Here is a 17,609-nt window from a genome sequence, read left to right on the forward strand (position 1 = left end):
GTAGCTGTGTCTGCGTGTTTGGCTCTGTTTGTATGTATGTGTTTGTGTTTGTCTGTCTCTGTGTGTGTGTGTGGGGCTGTGTGTAAATTGTATTCAGTTGCTGAGTTGCTTACAGCATAAGAGTGCCTTCAGTTATAATTACATTTACAGCTGAGGCACTGCATGAAGTGAAAAGGAAACTGCCATTTATTGGATTGTATTGTCACTGTTTAGGTATGTATTTATCTGTATCTAAATGCATCTCATTGCTTTTTCACCTCTCCATCACCCCCTGCAGGTATTCCCCAGCCACTTCACCCAGCAGAGACCCAAAGACCCCCTCTCCTCATCCTCGGACGGTGACAACAGGGACAGGCTGGGTGGAGGAGTGGGAATCGGAGTAGGAGGCGGAGTTAAGCCCCTGTCTTCTGGGGGTCTCACCCCTTCCTGCCCTCCGAGCCAGCCCGCTCCCTCCCTCGGCATGCCCCAGATCCTGGGCCTCTCCACGGACTTCTGGGACCTGCTTGTGAAACTGGACAACATGAACGTGAGCCGCAAGGGCAAGGCGTCTGTGAAGTCTCTGCCCATAGGGGGCGCTGGGGAGTCAGAGGGCCCCCAGTGCAGCCTGGAGGCCTCCCCGCTGGGGCAGCTCATGAACATGATCTCGCACCCGGTCATCCGCCGCAGCTCCCTGCTGACCGAGAGGCTGCTGAGGCTGCTGTCCCTCATCTCCATCGCCCTGCCAGACAACAAGGCCAGTGAGGGCCCCGCCCCTCACCTCCAGGCCCCGCCTGTCGGAGTGGTGGGCGCCATGGCGACGGCGGCCGCAGCAGCCATCGGTACCACGCTGCCAGCCAGCGTCAGCCATGCCGCCACGCCCACTGCCACCAGCAGCACAGCCGCGGGTAAGCAAGGGGAGCACAGGGGTCTCTCGCAGGGGCTGAGCGATACCACCATTTGTTACGATTTCATAAGCGCAGGGATGGAAATGAGGCTCCCGTTCCAGAGCAATTTGATCCATTCCTGGTTTTCACTGAGTTTTAATAGGACGCATCCTTTTATTTTTTTAAATATGCGTTACCAGTCCTTTGCTTTACAATGCCTTTCTATGCTTTACCGGACCTCTCTGTGCTTTACAATGCTTCCCCATGCTTTACCACACTTCCCTGTGCTTCACCACACCTCTGTGCTTTTTTTACATTTTGCTGAGCTTTGACTGTGAGGAAAGCCTCTAGAAAGGGTCATTTTAATTTCCTTAGCATTTTAAACTCCAGGATTAAAAACAAAATTAATACAAAATCATCCGTAACTCTCAAATGCTTTGATAGCGCTGAATTTAGACATACTGAAAGAAAAAAAAACATGTTTTTCGTGAAGTTCGTATGTTTGTAACAAATTAAAAAAAAAAAAAAAAATGTATTTACATGTGTGTTTAAATGCACACCAAGGCAAACTATATCCTGACGTGTGTGTCCTCCTCTCTCTCCTCAGCCTCCAAGCCCTCCCGCTCCCCAGCGAAGGCCTGCCTGGACTCGGCCAGCCTCTCCGATAGCAAGCTGGCGTTGAGCGGCCTCACTGAGAAGCAGCTGCAGCTGTCTGTGGAGGTGAGAGGTGCACCCTGGGAGAGCAGTGCCTCGCGGTCAGGGCAGTTACAATGAGTGGGGCTCTGCAAATTCTGGGGAGAATTAAAAGGACTAACGATTTTTCAGTCCTAAACCTCCAGAGGTCCGTGTAGCCCGTCCAGCTTAGCTCGTCTAAAGAATAATTAAAAGAAACGACCCCTAATTACGAGGGCAACCGTAATTAGAAATGAATGCGTTCAATAAAAAGCTAACCTCGAGACTTGCTGTTTAGAAACAAATAGACGCACCATTAAACTCAAATCATTTCTTTGAGAGATCGCACGCCATTATCCACCTGGTGCCTCCACTCTCCCTGATTAACACATGTTAACGCTATGACCAGGTCCGACATTACAATTTTCCCTTTCCAGTCCGATGTCGGACCCTGTCCCACATCATCAAAAAGACGTCAAGCGCAGGTCTCTAGTCGTTTTTTTCTCCGGCAAAAGCCTAGAAAACCTTTCAATGGCCGAGTGAGACTGATAGGAGCCGAGAGAAGCTGAAAAAAAAGGTGGGCGGATCTGAGCACCACAGAGATAATAGACATGACAAAGAGAGAGCTGCTTCTGCATCCAGCGCCCAAAGAATATCACAGACATCTGCAGAGCTTTGAGATGTTATAGTAATAAAATAATGACTTGGATCACATTGTTGAGGAGTTTGGTGATAAAATGAGTGATCAGGAGAGGATTTATCAGTATGCACGTCTATAGAGAGGTATGTGAAAAATACAGCGAACAAGGGGTGGGGCTTGGCTGGAGATGCAATGCTGAGTGTCCAAATAGTGCACAAATAAACAGCATGTTCACTTTGCTCAGAGCTTATGAAAGGTTGACTGGTCGTGTTATTCAACCAGCTTGCAAGTTTTCTGAAGGCAGTAAGGACTTTTGACCCACAACAAGTTTGGGTAAAGTTTTATTCCAGGGTTTGATGCTTGCTGTAAATCAGAAATGGAGCGATATCCACTAGATGCGAAAGGAAATGGTAGTGGGAATTTCTTTGACCAAGTTTTGGGGAAATGCAGAACCATCATTTCCAGCCTGACTTGATAAATTGGAAAGATTTTGTTGCCAATTCTGTGGGTGCTGAAAAACGTTTTTTTCATAGGGACACATTTTCACAACGCAACTTCAAGCCATGAAAGAAGACCAGCTTAACCAACTGATGATGCCTACGTTTACAGCAAAGTATATAATGCACAAGAACAGAGAATGGATTCTTGTGTATCTAGTATATAATGCACAAGAACCGAGATTGGATTCTTGTGTATCTAGTATATAATGCACAAGAACCGAGAATGGATTCTTGTGTATCTAGTATATAATGCACAAGAACCGAGAATGGATTCTTGTGTATCTAGTATATAATGCACAAGAACCGAGATTGGATTCTTGTGTATCTAGTATATAATGCACAAGAACCGAGAATGGATTCTTGTGTATCTAGTATATAATGCACAAGAACCGAGAATGGATTCTTGTATCTTTTGACTGTCTTTCATGGAAACATAAGTAACACTTATGAGCTCCTTAGGAGCACTTTTTTTTCTTCACCCTATATCAGGGTTTCTCAAACTCTCTCCCGGGGACCCCCTGTGGTTGCTGGTTTGCATTCCAACCGAGATCTCAATCACTGAACCAGACCCTGAACAGAACTGATAATTTGCTTAATTAGACCTTTTCACTTGTTTTCATCTCTTGAACAGTTTGCATATTTCAAGTTAGCTATAACATTTGATAAGTAACTTGAACTGCAACTGCTTAAGAGCTGGAAACAAGTGAAAAGGTCTAATTAAGCAAATTATCAGTTCTGTTCAGGGTCTGGTTCAGCGATTGAGATCTTGGTTGGAATGCAAACCAGCAGCCACAGGGGGTCCCCAGGACCGAGTTTGAGAAGCCCTGCTTTATATTCAAAGCAAAACCAAAAAAAAAAAAAAAAAATCTTATCAAATGCCCAGATTCCAGGAAATCTTAACTATACTGTTCAGGGATTGGTGCCAGGAACAAGGTCACCCCTCTGTGGAGGAATTACATGTCAGTGAGATCCAGATATCGAAGAAATGTAATTCACTTGTTTTAACAAATGATTTGCTTAAGAGTGTACCGGTAAAAAAAAAAAAAAAAAAAAAAAAAAAAACTCTAAAAAATGATCTCCTGAAATAATATTGAAAAAATCCTACATATTCACAGGGATGCAAGTGGTTAAGTAAACGTTGCTATCCTGCGGCAGCGTTCTGTTTATTAATTTGCAGGTACGTCATTTGTAATAATGGGGTGATCGATTCCAGTGGATTGAAGTGATGTTGGCTCCAGCTAGTTCAAAATGATGTATTGTAACTGTTGTAAATGGTTACTGTAATGGGATGGTTTGCTCATTACCTGGCTTACTGTGGAGGCTATATCGCCATCGTGTGGCTAGAGGACTAAATCACAGGTGGAAAAAACAGTGCCCTCACAATGAGATGCCCTCGGTGCAAGACCGCTCTAGCTGGGTTTCTGGTGTTGGGGGTGTGAATGTGTGGGGGGCTCTGGCCAAAAGTTTTGCATTGCCTAGAATTTTTGGATTGAGACATTTATTTAAAATATATATAGATCTTTTCTTTTAACATGTGAATCAAAGAAACTACAAAATGGTATCGTAAAAAAGTGTCGACCATAGTCGTACAGTAACGTTTCGTGCTAGATTGTTTGGTGAAAAAGCAGCGTGGAATTCAGTATGTTAATAAGGGAACATTATTCAGCAGCTTTCATTGGACTGTATGAAGCAAAGTTAGTTCATTCTAGAGGGTGATAATGCAAAACGCTTGGCCAGAGCTGTGTGTCTGTCTCTCTCTGTCATTTGTGTTTTGTGACCTCTCCCTCCCTCTCTGTCTATGTCTGTCTCTGCGTGTGTGTTTTGTGACCTCTCCCTCCTTCTCTTGGTCTGTGTCTGTCTCTGTTTTGTGACCTCTCCCTCTCTCGCTCTGTGTCTTTCTCTGCATGTGTTTTGTGACCTCTCCCTCTCTCGCTCTGTGTCTTTCTCTGCATGTGTTTTGTGACCTCTCCCTCTCTCGCTCTGTGTCTTTCTCTGCATGTGTTTTGTGACCTCTCCCTCCCTCTCTCGCTCTGTGTCTGTGTGTGTTTTGTGACTTCTTCCCCTCTTCTGTTGCATTGCAGGTGTTGACGTCTCACTCGTGTTCAGAGGAAGGACTGGAAGACGCGGCCAACATCCTGCTGCAGCTGTCCCGGGGGGACGCAGGGACGAGGGACACCGTCCTCAAGCTGCTGCTGAGCGGAGCCAGACACCTGGGCTGCACGCTGTGCAAGCAGATCGGTGAGGCGCTGACGCAGGGCTGCGCAACACAGCTGGGGGCCAAGCATTTAGCATCGCAATGATTTTAGGATTGAGACGTAACTGTAATTGTGCGACGTGCAATTGCTGCAGCGTTATCAGAATTGGAATGAAACTCATTGTATTTGTACTGGCTTGGATCACAGGCACGCTGCTGGCTGAGCTCCGGGAGTATAATCTGGAGCAGCAGAGGAGGCTGCAGGCAGACTCCACCTCCCCAGACACGCTGAGTGAGGAGCAGACCCTGAGCACCAAACTGAAGGGCAAGGTCTCCAGCAGGTGAGGGTGTGCCTCGAGGAGGTGGGGGGTGGGGGGGAGTTGTACAGTACAGGGATAGACTCCTGTTGCACAGCAGTGTCACACATTCCAGGTTTTACTACCAGCTTGATCAGCTCCCAGTGTGTCTAGGCAACAAGCTCAGGTGTGTTTTATTATTAAACTCGTAGTGAAATCAGGACTGGATCACACTGCTGTGCAGCGAGAGTCCATCCCTGCATTGTAACTGCACTAGACTGGACTGGAATTACATTAACTGCGGTCAAACAATACTGCAGTAACACAGCAGGGATGGCAGCAAGACTCCTATTGCACAGCAGCGTCACCCAGTCCAGGTTTTGGCTCTGGGTTTGTGTGTGTTGTCACACAGTGCCCTGTCCTGGGGTGCTGTGTTTTTTAAATCCCCACCTCTCTCCTGCTTCGCCCCTGTGGGCCTGACCGCAGGTTCGACGTGGCGGAGAGCGTGGTCATCGTGGCCTCTCAGAAGCGCTCTCTGGGTGGCCGTGAGCTGCAGCTGCCCTCCATGAGCTCCCTGACCTCCAAGACCTCCACGCAGAAGTTCTTCCTGAGAGTGCTGCAGGTCATCATCCAGCTGAGAGAGGACACGCGGCGCGCCAACAAGAAGGCAAAGCAGAGCGGGAGACTGGGTCAGTGCTGTACACTGCAATACACTGCAGTACCCTTATACACTGTACACTGCACACTGCAATACCCTTGTACACTGCAATACATTGTACACTGCAATACCTTTCTATCCTGTGCACTGTGTATATATAATGTGTAATAGACAGAAGACGCACAGTCCAATATCATGTATAATGTATGCTAATACTCAGACCTGGAGCTGGATTGAGGGTGTGTTTAGAGCTCCAGTGTGTGTCTGTTCACTCCCCTCTCTCCACCCCCCTCTCTCCTCTCCCCCTCTCAGGCACCTCCAGTCTGGGCTCTGCCAGCAGTATCCAGGCTGCGGTCCGACAGTTGGAAGCCGAGGCCGACGCGATCATCCAAATGGTACGTGAGGGTCAGAGAGCCAGGAGGCTGCAGCACACTGCCGGCCCCACTGGCACCACCCCCACCCTCACCACCTCCAGCGTGCCTGCTGCTGCTGCTGCTGCTGCCAGCTCCACAGTCACTGCCTCCTCCGCTACGGTTAGCATGGACCAGCCCGCCGAATTACAAGATGCATCTCTGTCCCTCCCTCCCTACCTGCCTAATCTCTCTCTCTCTGTCTCTCTCTTTATACCAGGACTGGGGACTCGCTCTCTGTTTCTCCCCCTCTCCTCTCTGTCTCTCCCTCTTCTACCTCTACCAGGACTGTCGACTCAATCTCTCCCTCTCTCCTTACCTACCTAATCTCTCTCTCTCCTCTCCCTCTTTATACCAGGCCTGGAGACTTTCTCTCTCCTCTCCCTCTTCTACCTCTTTATACCACAACTGGGGACTCTCTCTCTCTCCCCCTCTCTCTTTCTCTACCAGGACTGGAGGGAAACTCCATCTGTCCCTTCCTCTCTCCTTCCATCTCACTTTCTCCTCCCTCCCTTCATTCCCTCCCTATAGTAATGGCTTCCCCATTTAACAGCAGCTCAGAAAGGAGGGGGGGGGGTTATTACCTGCTGCACAGGTAGTGAGCCATCTTGTGGAAGGTTGTTTTGGAGCAAGCGAGCCTCTATTAGTCGAGGTGTAAAAAACTGTTTGTCTTAATGTAAACTTCAGAGATGGGAATATAAGACTTGCCTTTGCTTAGCAGTTTGAACCATTCCTGGTTTTAGTTTAGCAAGACACACCTGACCTTGTTGCCTAGACATGTTGGGACTGATCACGCTGGTAGTAAAACCTGGACTGGGTGGAACTGCTGTGCAATAGGAGTCTTATTACCATCCCTATTGAGACTGTGAGACTGCAGGAAGCACTGGTAGATAGGCAGGCAGCCCCAGTCTGATACTGGCAATGAGATTGAGTTCATTGCTTGTCAGTGGACTGGTTTGCATGGTGCTATGTACAGTCCTGCTTCTTGCCTTGCGCTGTTCTGAGTTGAGAGGAGTTTGATTTATCAAGAAAGCCATGTCTGCATGTACTGAGGAGTATACAGCTGCAGCCAAATGTTTTGCATCCCCCTCTATATAGAATGAGCTCATATTGCTTCACAAAGTTGCGTGAAAGCTGCTGAATAATGTTCCCTTGTTAACATATTGAATCACACCCCCTCTATATAGAATGAACTCACTCAGCTTCATAGAGTCCAGTGAAAGCTGCTGAATAATGTTCCCTTGTTAACATATTGAATTCCACATTGCTTTGGAGTTTTAAAAAAAAAAAAAAGAATTTTATCAATTGTCTTAGTCCTAAAACAAAAAAATCTAGGTGATGCAAAACTTTTGGCTCTAGCCTTTGTGCTGTTTAAAAAAAATTAATGAATTAATTAATTAAACCTCAGCAATTGTTTTTCTGTAGTGGGGTGCGGAGGTTTCCTCCTGATTCGCATGTCATCTTGTTTGCCTTCTAGCAGCTTTCTCGCCTGCTCATGCTCTCTCTGTCTGTGTCTCTCTCTCTCTCTCTGATCCCGCCTGTGTGTGTGTGGGTGCCTGCGCTTCACACTGCCTTCATACTTTTCATTACTCCTCTTCGTGTTTGTTTGTGATCTGTTTTATTAAAGGTAAAAAAACAATGTTTGCACAGCTATCCTGTTTACTTGTCAGTGGTAATGATAATCTAATCAATACCAGATTAATGTCAGTCTCCCCTCCCTTTTTTAATTGTGCTGTGAATCAGTACAGTTCTTGTTATATGTCCTATTTTGAACACAGCTCTGGCTAAAAGTTTTGCATCCCCAGTATAGAATGAACTCACTCAGCTTCATAGAGTCCAGTGAAAGCAGCTGAATAATGTTCCCTTGTTAACATATTGAATCACACCCCCTCTATATAGAATGAACTCACTCAGCTTCATAGAGTCCAGTGAAAGCTGCTGAATAATGTTCCCTTGTTAACATATTGAATCACACCCCCTCTATATAGAATGAACTCACTCAGCTTCATAGAGTCCAGTGAAAGCTGCTGAATAATGTTCCCTTGTTAACATATTGAATCACACACCGCTGCTTTGGAATTTTCCTGTACACAATGGAAAACTGACACTAACATTTTGAAATCTTAGATGAAATGCTGCTGTACTGATATTAAGGCTTCCGGTAGATGATCAAGATATTGATTGATTTTTGGTTTGCGCTCCTTTAAAGGCTGGGCCAGTGATAGCTGTGCTATTGTGTATATTAGGTTAATTGATCTAGAGATAGATTAGCACTAATGTAATATTGCTAGCCCCAGTAAGAGGTAAGGAAATGGATTTTAAAAACCCAGTAAACCTAGTAATAATCATTTTTATAATTATATAGCGCCTTTCATAGTGGACCAGCCTCACAAAGCGCTTTGCAAGATACAAGACTAGGGTATGTGAACTATGCATCAGCTGCAGAGTCACTCACAACAACGTCTCACCCCAAAGACGCAGCACAAGGAGGTTCAGTGACTCGCTCAGGGTCCCACACAGCGAGTCAGGGGCTGAGCTGGGATTTGAACCTCCTGGTTACAAGCCTGTTTCTTTAACCACTGGACCACATAGCCTCCTATAAATAGAGTATAATGACAGCTACTGAATAATGTTCCTCCTGTGTGTGTGTGTGTGTGTGTATCTATATATATATATATATATATATATATATATATATATATATATATATATATATATATATAATTAGTAAGTGGAGCAGTGATTGCTTGTGCTATTAAGAGGTAAGGGGATGTTTTACAAACCCTTACTTGGGCTCAGTCCCTGTGTGTGCTAATAGAATTCTATCCCCCCTCCCCTCTGTCCAGTCTGAAGCCCCCCCAGGTCGGAGGGACGAGTCCCCGATGGACGTTGATCAGCTGTCACCGGCTGGACAAGAGACCTCAGCTGTGGGTACGTGTCTAACCCAGCTGCCTGTCTGACAGCAAGCTGTGGAAACGTAGTGAACTAACACACACAGAGATACACACCCATAGCACGCACCGACAAGGGGTTATAGTGTAGTGTCAGACTGAGCAAGGCTGTGGGGCTCTGTTTCTGTGTGTGTGCAGCTATAATGAAACTAAACTCCTTTTCAGAATGTAGTAAATTGAGACACCAAGAAGGGATTCTATTGTAGCATCAAACTGAACAAGATAAAAGGAAATATAATAATAATGATGGTGATTGTACTGTGTAATGCACAGTGAGTGAAGCTGCTGATAATTATAACAGAGTAATAATAATGGTGAATTTTTATATATATATAAAATTTAAAAAATGTAATATTGGTGAGTGAAGCTGCTCATGATAGTGATGATGGTGCAGCCCAGTGATTTGAAGCTGCTCTCTTGCCTCAGGTGCAGAGTCCAGCAGCTCCCTGGCGGTGGAGCAGGAGGAGGAGAAGCTACCTGAGCTGCCCCTGCTGAGCGAACAGCTGCTCCTGGACGAGCTGTGGAGCATGCTGGGAGAGTGCCTGAAAGAGCTGGAGGAGTCCCACGACCAGCACGCTGTACTGGGTATGAACTGGGGCTATACTACAATACAATACACCGCAGTACACTAGAGAAATATACTACAATAAACTGCACTGCAATACAGCAGTTTGATTGCGCTGTGTGTCTGGGTTTGATTGCTGTGTGTTTGATTGCTCTGTGCTCGTGTTTTCTCTCCTCTGCAGTTCTACAGCCAGCAGTGGAAGCGTTCTTCCTCGTGCACGCCACGGAGCGAGAGAGCAAGCCGCCCGTTCGAGACACCAGGGAAAGCCAGCTGTCGCACATCAAGGACGAGCCCCCTCCCCTGTCCCCTGACCCCCTCCACCCTCGGTGGGGAAGGAGCGACCGGGAGGGAAAAGAGGGGCCCTCTCCTCCAGCCTGGTACGTGTAGAGGAGGTCGGACGGGGGGGATTTGTGTCTTCAAAGGAGGCTAAACGTCACTCCTCTCTTGGCTGAGACAGAGAGAGACACGAAATAGCATGGAACGACTAAAGAAATGCCTGAAGACCCCCCGAAACTCTGGTTTTACAAAAGTTTCTCCCGCGGGGACGACACGAAATGGCTTTACCAGACCCCTGGTCTGAACGAGAGACGTTACATGCTTACCATGGTCTTTGGGGGACCCCTCTGTGCTTTACAATGCTTCGCTATGCTTTACCAGACCTCTATGTGCTTTATATTGCTGCCCTGTGCTTTACCAGACCTCTCTCTGCATTACAATACTGCCCTATGGTTTACCATGTTTTCACTTTGTTGTGCTTTGACTGTGCAACACTTTTCTAAGGGAATGCTTGTGGGATCACACTGTGAATCCCTTGTGTTTTTATGGTGTTTGTGTCTCTCTCTCTCTCTCACACAGAGACTCACCGCACTGTCCTCAACCAGATCCTTCGTCAGTCCACCACTCACCTGGCGGACGGGCCCTTCGCTGTGCTGGTGGATTACATCAGGATACTGGACTTCGATGTCAAGCGCAAGTGAGTCTGCGTCAAATCTAGTGAAGACACTGAGAGACTTCTAGTGGAAGAAACGTTTGTCGTTTAATTTGTGTAATTTAGCACCATCGCATGTCTCATAGATCTGTCTGTCTGTGTGTCTCAGGTATTTCCGTCAGGAGCTGGAGCGCCTGGACGAGGGGCTGCGGAAGGAGGACATGGCCGTCCACGTGAGGAGAGACCACGTGTTCGAGGACTCGTACCGGGAGCTGCATCGCAAGAGCCCTGAGGAGATGAAGAACAGACTGTGAGAGAAATAGACCCAGATATAGAGACACAGACAGTGATAGGAGTGTAGTGTCACTCTCTGTCTTTCTGACTCGCTCTCTGATGCTCACTTTTTTTCTCTATCTCTTTTTTTCTTTCTCGCCGACTTACTGTGCTGTGTCTATGACTCGCTGTGTGTGTCTCTCTCTGACTCGCTGTGCTTGTCCGTCTGTGTGCGTCTCTCTCTGACTCGCTGTGCTACTTCTCTTCCCCACAGGTACATCGTGTTTGAAGGGGAGGAGGGTCAGGACGCGGGGGGCTTGCTGAGAGAGTGGTACATGATCATTTCCCGGGAGATGTTCAACGCCATGTACGCCCTGTTCCGCACCTCCCCTGGGGACCGGGTCACCTACACCATCAACCCCTCCTCTCACTGCAACCCCAACCACCTCAGCTACTTCAAATTTGTGGGCCGTGTCGTGGCCAAGGCCGTGTACGACAACCGCCTGCTGGAGTGCTACTTCACACGCAGCTTCTACAAGCACATCCTGGGCAAGAGCGTCAGGTAGGGACCCCGGTGGCTAGGGGGGCGGGGGGCCGCGATGTAGACCCTCTGGGGAGCGCCGCTGGAGTCTGTTCTGATTGTGCTTCTCTGACCGCTGGTGTGCGCGTCTCCCTCCAGGTACACTGACATGGAGAGTGAGGATTATCATTTCTATCAGGGGCTTGTCTACCTGCTGGAGAACGATGTGTCCACTCTGGGATACGAGCTGACCTTCAGCACTGAGGTGAGGGGCTGGGAGAGTGCGATTGTGTGAGTCTGTGTCTGTCTGTTTGCATATGCGTTTGTGTCTGTTTGTGTGTGTGTGCGAGAGCCTGTGTTTGTGTGTGTCTGTCTGTTTGCGTCTGTTTGTGTGTGTGTGTGTGTGTGTGCACCTCCATCACTGCAAACCAGGACTGGCGCTTGATCTGCTGTTTTGCTGTGTCCCCCTGGCAGGTCCAGGAGTTTGGGGTGTGTGAGGTGAGAGACCTCAAGCCCAACGGAGGTAATATCCTCGTCACAGAGGAAAACAAGAAGGAATACGTGCACCTAGTCTGCCAGATGAAGATGACGGGTAGGTATCTCTAGAGCGTGTTCGCTTCACAGCAGCGTGTGCATCAGGAGGGTGCCCCAGCTGTACTGGCGCTGCACGGCTCAATTTGAAGGCTGGTGCTTTTGGAGTGAATCGTGAATTGATGTTCTCGCAGAGGTTTTTACCAGATTTTGAGTTTAACACGTAATGTTTTCTCGCACGATCCAGTGCGTCTCTTTTTGGGTTTTTTTTATTTCTGTTTTCTCTTTCCCCCCACCCCAGGTGCAATCCGTAAACAGCTGGCAGCGTTTCTGGAAGGGTTTTACGAGATCATTCCGAAGAGACTGATCTCCATCTTCACAGAGCAGGAGCTGGAGCTGCTCATCTCAGGACTGCCGACCATCGACATCGATGACCTCAAAGCAAACACAGAGTACCACAAGTACCAGTGCAGCTCTATACAGGTAACACACAGGGTACCAGTGCAGCTCTATACAGGTAACACACAGGGTACCAGTGCAGCTCTATACAGGTAAACACACAGGGTACCAGTGCAGCTCTATACAGGTAACACACAGGGTACCAGTGCAGCTCTATACAGGTAAACACACAGGGTACCAGTGCAGCTCTATACAGGTAACACACAGGGTACCAGTGCAGCTCTATACAGGTAAACTGTCAAGTAACAGTGCAGCTCAGTACAGGTAAACTTGTGGTGTATCGGTCTTAAACTTTTTTTTAGAATTGTCTGTAAACATTTAAATCTAGTCAAAGTTCAAATCTGCATCTGGCCAAAAGTTTTGCATCCCCATCTATATAGAATGAACTTTCTCAGCTTCGTAGAGTCCAATGAAAGCTGCTGAATAATGTTCTCTTGTTAACATATTGAATTAGTGTTTTGGAGTTTCTCTTTGATTGTGTGATGTTAAATTGTTATATATAACAATTATGTTTCAATCCTAAAATTCAGGGGCGATGCAAAACTAAAGTTTAAGAGCAAGGTCATTGATTTCCTATTCAGTGTGTTGCATGTCAGTCTCGGTGCTGGTCTGCAGGTGGGCGGTCTCCTACACAGAACTCCAGCCATTAGTTTTGAATACATTGTGTATGATGGACACTGCACCGTGGCTGGGGTTGTGTTTTGAGCTCTCTGCTGTGAATGTGGCCCCCTTGTTCACGTCTTCCTGCGCGCTGTCTCTCTCTCAGATTCAGTGGTTCTGGCGGGCCCTGCGCTCCTTCGACCAGGCGGACCGAGCCAAGTTCCTGCAGTTTGTGACGGGCACCTCCAAGGTGCCTCTGCAGGGCTTCACGGCGCTGGAGGGCATGAACGGCAGCCAGAAATTCCAGATTCACAGAGACGACCGATCCACAGACCGGCTGCCCTCTGCGCACACATGGTGAGTGAAGAGAGAGACAGAGACGGGCTGCCCTCCACGCACACGTGGTGAGTGGAGAGAGAGAGGCGCACACACCACACACACAGACAGGCTGCCCTCCTTGCACACGTGGTGAGTGAAGAGAGAGTCACACACAAACGTATCCATTCCACATTCATTTGTAAGGAGTGAAGTGCAGAAGATATCCACATGATGTTCCTGCAGGATTAAGCAAATGTGTGGAAATTGTTACCCAATTGCAGCCCAGACTGTTAACTTGTGTGCCTGTCTGTGTGTCTCAGTTTTAACCAGCTGGACCTGCCTGCTTATGAGAGCTACGAGAAGCTGAGTCACATGCTGCTGCTTGCCATCCAGGAGTGCTCTGAAGGATTCGGGCTGGCGTAACCACAGAGAGAGCGAGAGAAAACGAGAGCAAGAGAACACGAGAGCGCCATCACCCTCCACCGAGCCTTCTGACTGGACTTGAACCCGGAGCCGGAGCAAGATAGCGCGGCCGCTAGAGAGAGAGATCACGCAACCAGACTGTAACACCACAGAGAGACGTGATCATGCTTGAACGAAAGCAGCCGAGAGAAATAAAGATTATTCTATTAATGACGAGGGGTTTTCTAATGAGATTGACAAAACGAGAAAGGCAATGCGTTTTAGAAATAATTAAAAATAAATTAAATAAAATGATAGATGACAATTCTGTTTGTTTCTCTTTTATGGAATATGTGATGTTTCAATAGAAGAAATGCACATGCCTTGAAATTATTATTATTATTATTTATTAGTTGTAGAGAGAAACATTTGATGCACCTAATAATATAATAATAATAATAATAATAATAATAATAACAAATAAAAAAATGAACTGCTAAAAGTTGAGGTGAACTGAAACAAAAAGCTCCACTTGACTTTGCATCTTTTCTTTTTCGGGAGAGAAACGTAGGCTCTCTTCTCGTGGGGCCCAGTGCTCGTTTTTCGATGAGCACACAGAAAGCAAAAAGCGGACAAGGCGAGGTATGCGCGTTGCCTGCGTCGACGGACACAGGAACCCCAACCCCCCGCCTGGGGCCTCCCGGGGGGGTTCTTCCCCCCCCTGCCCCCAAGGGCTTGCTCCACGACGACTGGGCGTTTGGCTCGGCTCTGTTTTGAGGGCCAATTCTCTGAGGAAGGTGAGCAGCGCTCTGGAAACAGAACAGGTTGTTTGGGACGGGGGGTGGGGGGGGGTGGAACTGCTGGACACTGGCTGGCTGAAATAAGCGGAGCTAGATTGGGACTGACACAACAGGAGTGCCATTTCAAAACCGAATTCAAATAAAATAATACAAAGAAAAATAGAAAATGTAAAATAAGAGAGCAAGCAAGCCTCCTTCGGTCCAGCCGCGTTGAAACTTACTTTTTTCTTGTATTTATTCATTGAGGGTTTTTTTTTTCTGTTTTTGTTTTTCCTGAAAAATTATCGGCAAAAAATAAATAAATAAATAAAGTTTCTGGCTTTGTGTGCTTTTTATTTTCAATGTCACCATGAAAAAAATCCAATGATGAAATAAATACCACGACTAGACTGTGAACTTTGGAACGAAGCTGTGCGGGTTGATTTCGCTTCATGACTAATCAAGAACATGGGAATTTCAGTCACCCGGAGAACCTGAGAGCGGGAGAGTTGGATGCTTGGATGCAGGGCACGCTGTATTCAGAGCCTTCTGTCGAGCTGTGTTTACCCTCATTCGTGCTTTTGGAACGATTTAGTTTCACAGATTTCAAAAAAACAAAAAGAATTCCGCAGCGCCAGTGGGCGCCCGTGCGGGACAATTCGACTGATAGGCGGTGGTGTTGCCAAGTGACGAGAAGATGGCGGCACATAAGAAGGTGAGAGAGAGGAGTATTTTAAAAGAATTGGAATGAACCGAATTAATAAGGATAGTTCTTTCTATAGTTCTATACTGGGGCCCCATAGGAGAAGTGAAGTGACGTGGTGGGAGTTCCCGAGTCCCTGGATAGGGTCTAGCAGTCAGACAACATGAGCACACAAGCCAATAAACTACAAGTTACAATGGTGCTCCTCCCAGGGGCAAAACAGCAAGATAGTAACAGGTGATAGACAGAGGTCCCAGTTGTTCAGGTCTGGAATTCTTCCATCTAAGGAGCCAGCCTTAGATCTTCCTCCCTACGTCACCTGTGTCCTTGTACCTTTGAAAACAAGCGTATGTAACATTTCTGTTCTAAGCTTCATCGCTCCAGGAAAGGAGGAACACCTTATCGTTCCTGCCCCCTGCAAGAGACCCACACATTCCAATAGAGGCCCCATGCTGCTGAGAACAGCATAGGAAGGTTCACTGAAGGCCGTTACTTTGCCAACTGCAAAGTTCTATGGAGAAAGTCTGAGAAGGATATGAGAGAGTTTAAGAATATTAGGAATAATAAGAATTTAACCCTTCAAGTGTTAACCTGCCATTGTAATTAATACTAGTTTTAAATGCAAACAGCACCTTGTACACAGTACGATCCTTATTGCTCATGTGACAAAAATCCCAACATTGTCTTTGTTGGCGTCTTTTTGCTAAAGTTTAAACTGAAGTGCACACATTTCTTGAAAGCCAATTAAAGTACTGATGCTTTCCTTCAAAACGTAAGCATCAAAGTGGTCCAAATTCAGCTAGCAATCTGGGCTAGTGTACTAAGTAATGAAATGTTGGTATAAACATGATACAGTCTCTTAAATTCACTGAGAAATTCTCCAATTAACCCTTTGCAGTCCTGTGTGGGACCAGGTCCGACATTTTTTCCCTTTCCAGTCCGATGTCAGCCAAAAAGACGTCAAGCTCAGGTCTCTAGTCGTTCTTTCTCCGTTAAAAGCTGAGAAAACCTTTCAATGGCCGAGTGAGACCGATAGGAGCGGGTTAAAGCCGAAAAAAAGGGTGCATGTGATAGCCCCATGCATTACAGAGATAACACGGACACAGACAAAGGAGAGCTGCTTCTGCATCCAGCGCTCAAAGAATATCACAGACATCTGCAGAGCTTTTTGAGATGTTACAGTAATAAAATAATGACTCGGATCACATTATTGAGGAGTTTGGTGATAAAACGAGTGATCAGGAGAGGATTTATCAGTATGCACGTCTATAAAGAGGTATGTGAAAAATACAGCGAACAAGGGGTGGGGCTTGGCTGGAGATGCAGTACTGAGTGTCCTGTTGATATGCAGGGCCTTTTAAACCTGTTTTACTCTGAAAAACACATATATAATTTTTTAAACAGCGTGTGTGAAAATAAATTAGACCCGACGTGCCTCACAGGCGCTGAATAAATGGACTGCAAATGTCAAAGTGACAACTCTCTCACAACAGGGACACTACAAAGTCCACTATTTCACGAAAGAGAAGGTACGGCTGCCAGTGTTCATCCTCTTCGACACCTGAAAAGCAAAACTCTCCAACTTCAGTCTTCACATGAGCTGCAAAAAAAACACCACACACCTTACAGCAGCCCCTGCAAAATAACCTCTTCCTGCCTGAGCTCACAATACACCTGCAAGCAACACAAAAAGACAGCACGTCTTCGCACAGCAAAAGGTGCACACTGTCCAATCCACACATGCACAAGTCCAGCTTCACTGCAGCAAAACTGTCCATGGCAAACGGGCAGGTCCTCCTCCAGGTTCGGTTGGCAAACAAGTCTGTCGGTCCGACGATTATGAAGCAGCCAGCCCCAAGCAGAAGACGACAGCGACCAAGGCATCATCGCTTCAATTTCTCCACCTTGCTACCTTTACAAAACACAAGACTTCCCTTCAACATATTCTGCTTCAAAATAAAAAAAAATGTGATTTTAATGAACTTTGACAAAATGTCTTGTCAATCTGAAACTTTACAAATGCATACTGCAGGATATGTGTCATGTCATGAACTCAAACTATTTTAATGCAATAGTTACTGTTGTGGCGTCTCATTTCTACATTACATAGAACTATTACCCTGCACACAAATCAATTCCCTGCCTTTTACAATGTACCTGTGTTTTTCACCTCTGCTACAATAAAACAAAATCACTTCTACAAGGGAAAATTTGACTTATTCTTAAAGTCTTGGAGACAACTGCGCAGAAGCAGTTGTTCAGATTCCTCTTCAAACCTGCAAGACTCCACAGCCAATCTCACTGTTTCATTGCATCAACTGATAAACCCCAGCATGCTACCAGCGAC

The 17,609-nt window shown here is 46.6% G+C and overlaps 1 protein-coding gene across 1 annotated transcript in view; it reads left to right on the forward strand.

Annotated features, from left to right (window-relative positions):
- LOC121329055 (E3 ubiquitin-protein ligase HUWE1-like) overlaps positions 1–14,105 on the forward strand; it is a 67,543-nt gene extending 53,438 nt beyond the window's left edge. Inside the window, 18 exon segments of the mRNA XM_041274339.1 lie at positions 278–884; positions 1,471–1,583; positions 4,757–4,913; positions 5,078–5,210; positions 5,652–5,854; positions 6,136–6,356; positions 9,080–9,164; positions 9,611–9,769; positions 9,931–10,132; positions 10,240–10,292; positions 10,602–10,722; positions 10,847–10,987; positions 11,225–11,512; positions 11,630–11,735; positions 11,945–12,062; positions 12,303–12,484; positions 13,227–13,417; positions 13,699–14,105. Coding sequence (XP_041130273.1) covers positions 278–884; positions 1,471–1,583; positions 4,757–4,913; positions 5,078–5,210; positions 5,652–5,854; positions 6,136–6,356; positions 9,080–9,164; positions 9,611–9,769; positions 9,931–10,132; positions 10,240–10,292; positions 10,602–10,722; positions 10,847–10,987; positions 11,225–11,512; positions 11,630–11,735; positions 11,945–12,062; positions 12,303–12,484; positions 13,227–13,417; positions 13,699–13,801 — 3,183 coding nt within the window. The 3' untranslated portion in view covers positions 13,802–14,105.
- The last annotated feature ends 3,504 nt before the right edge of the window (positions 14,106–17,609 follow it).

The sequence above is a fragment of the Polyodon spathula genome, chromosome 16, assembly GCF_017654505.1.
Source record: "Polyodon spathula isolate WHYD16114869_AA chromosome 16, ASM1765450v1, whole genome shotgun sequence".
Taxonomy (NCBI): Eukaryota; Metazoa; Chordata; class Actinopteri; order Acipenseriformes; family Polyodontidae; genus Polyodon; species Polyodon spathula.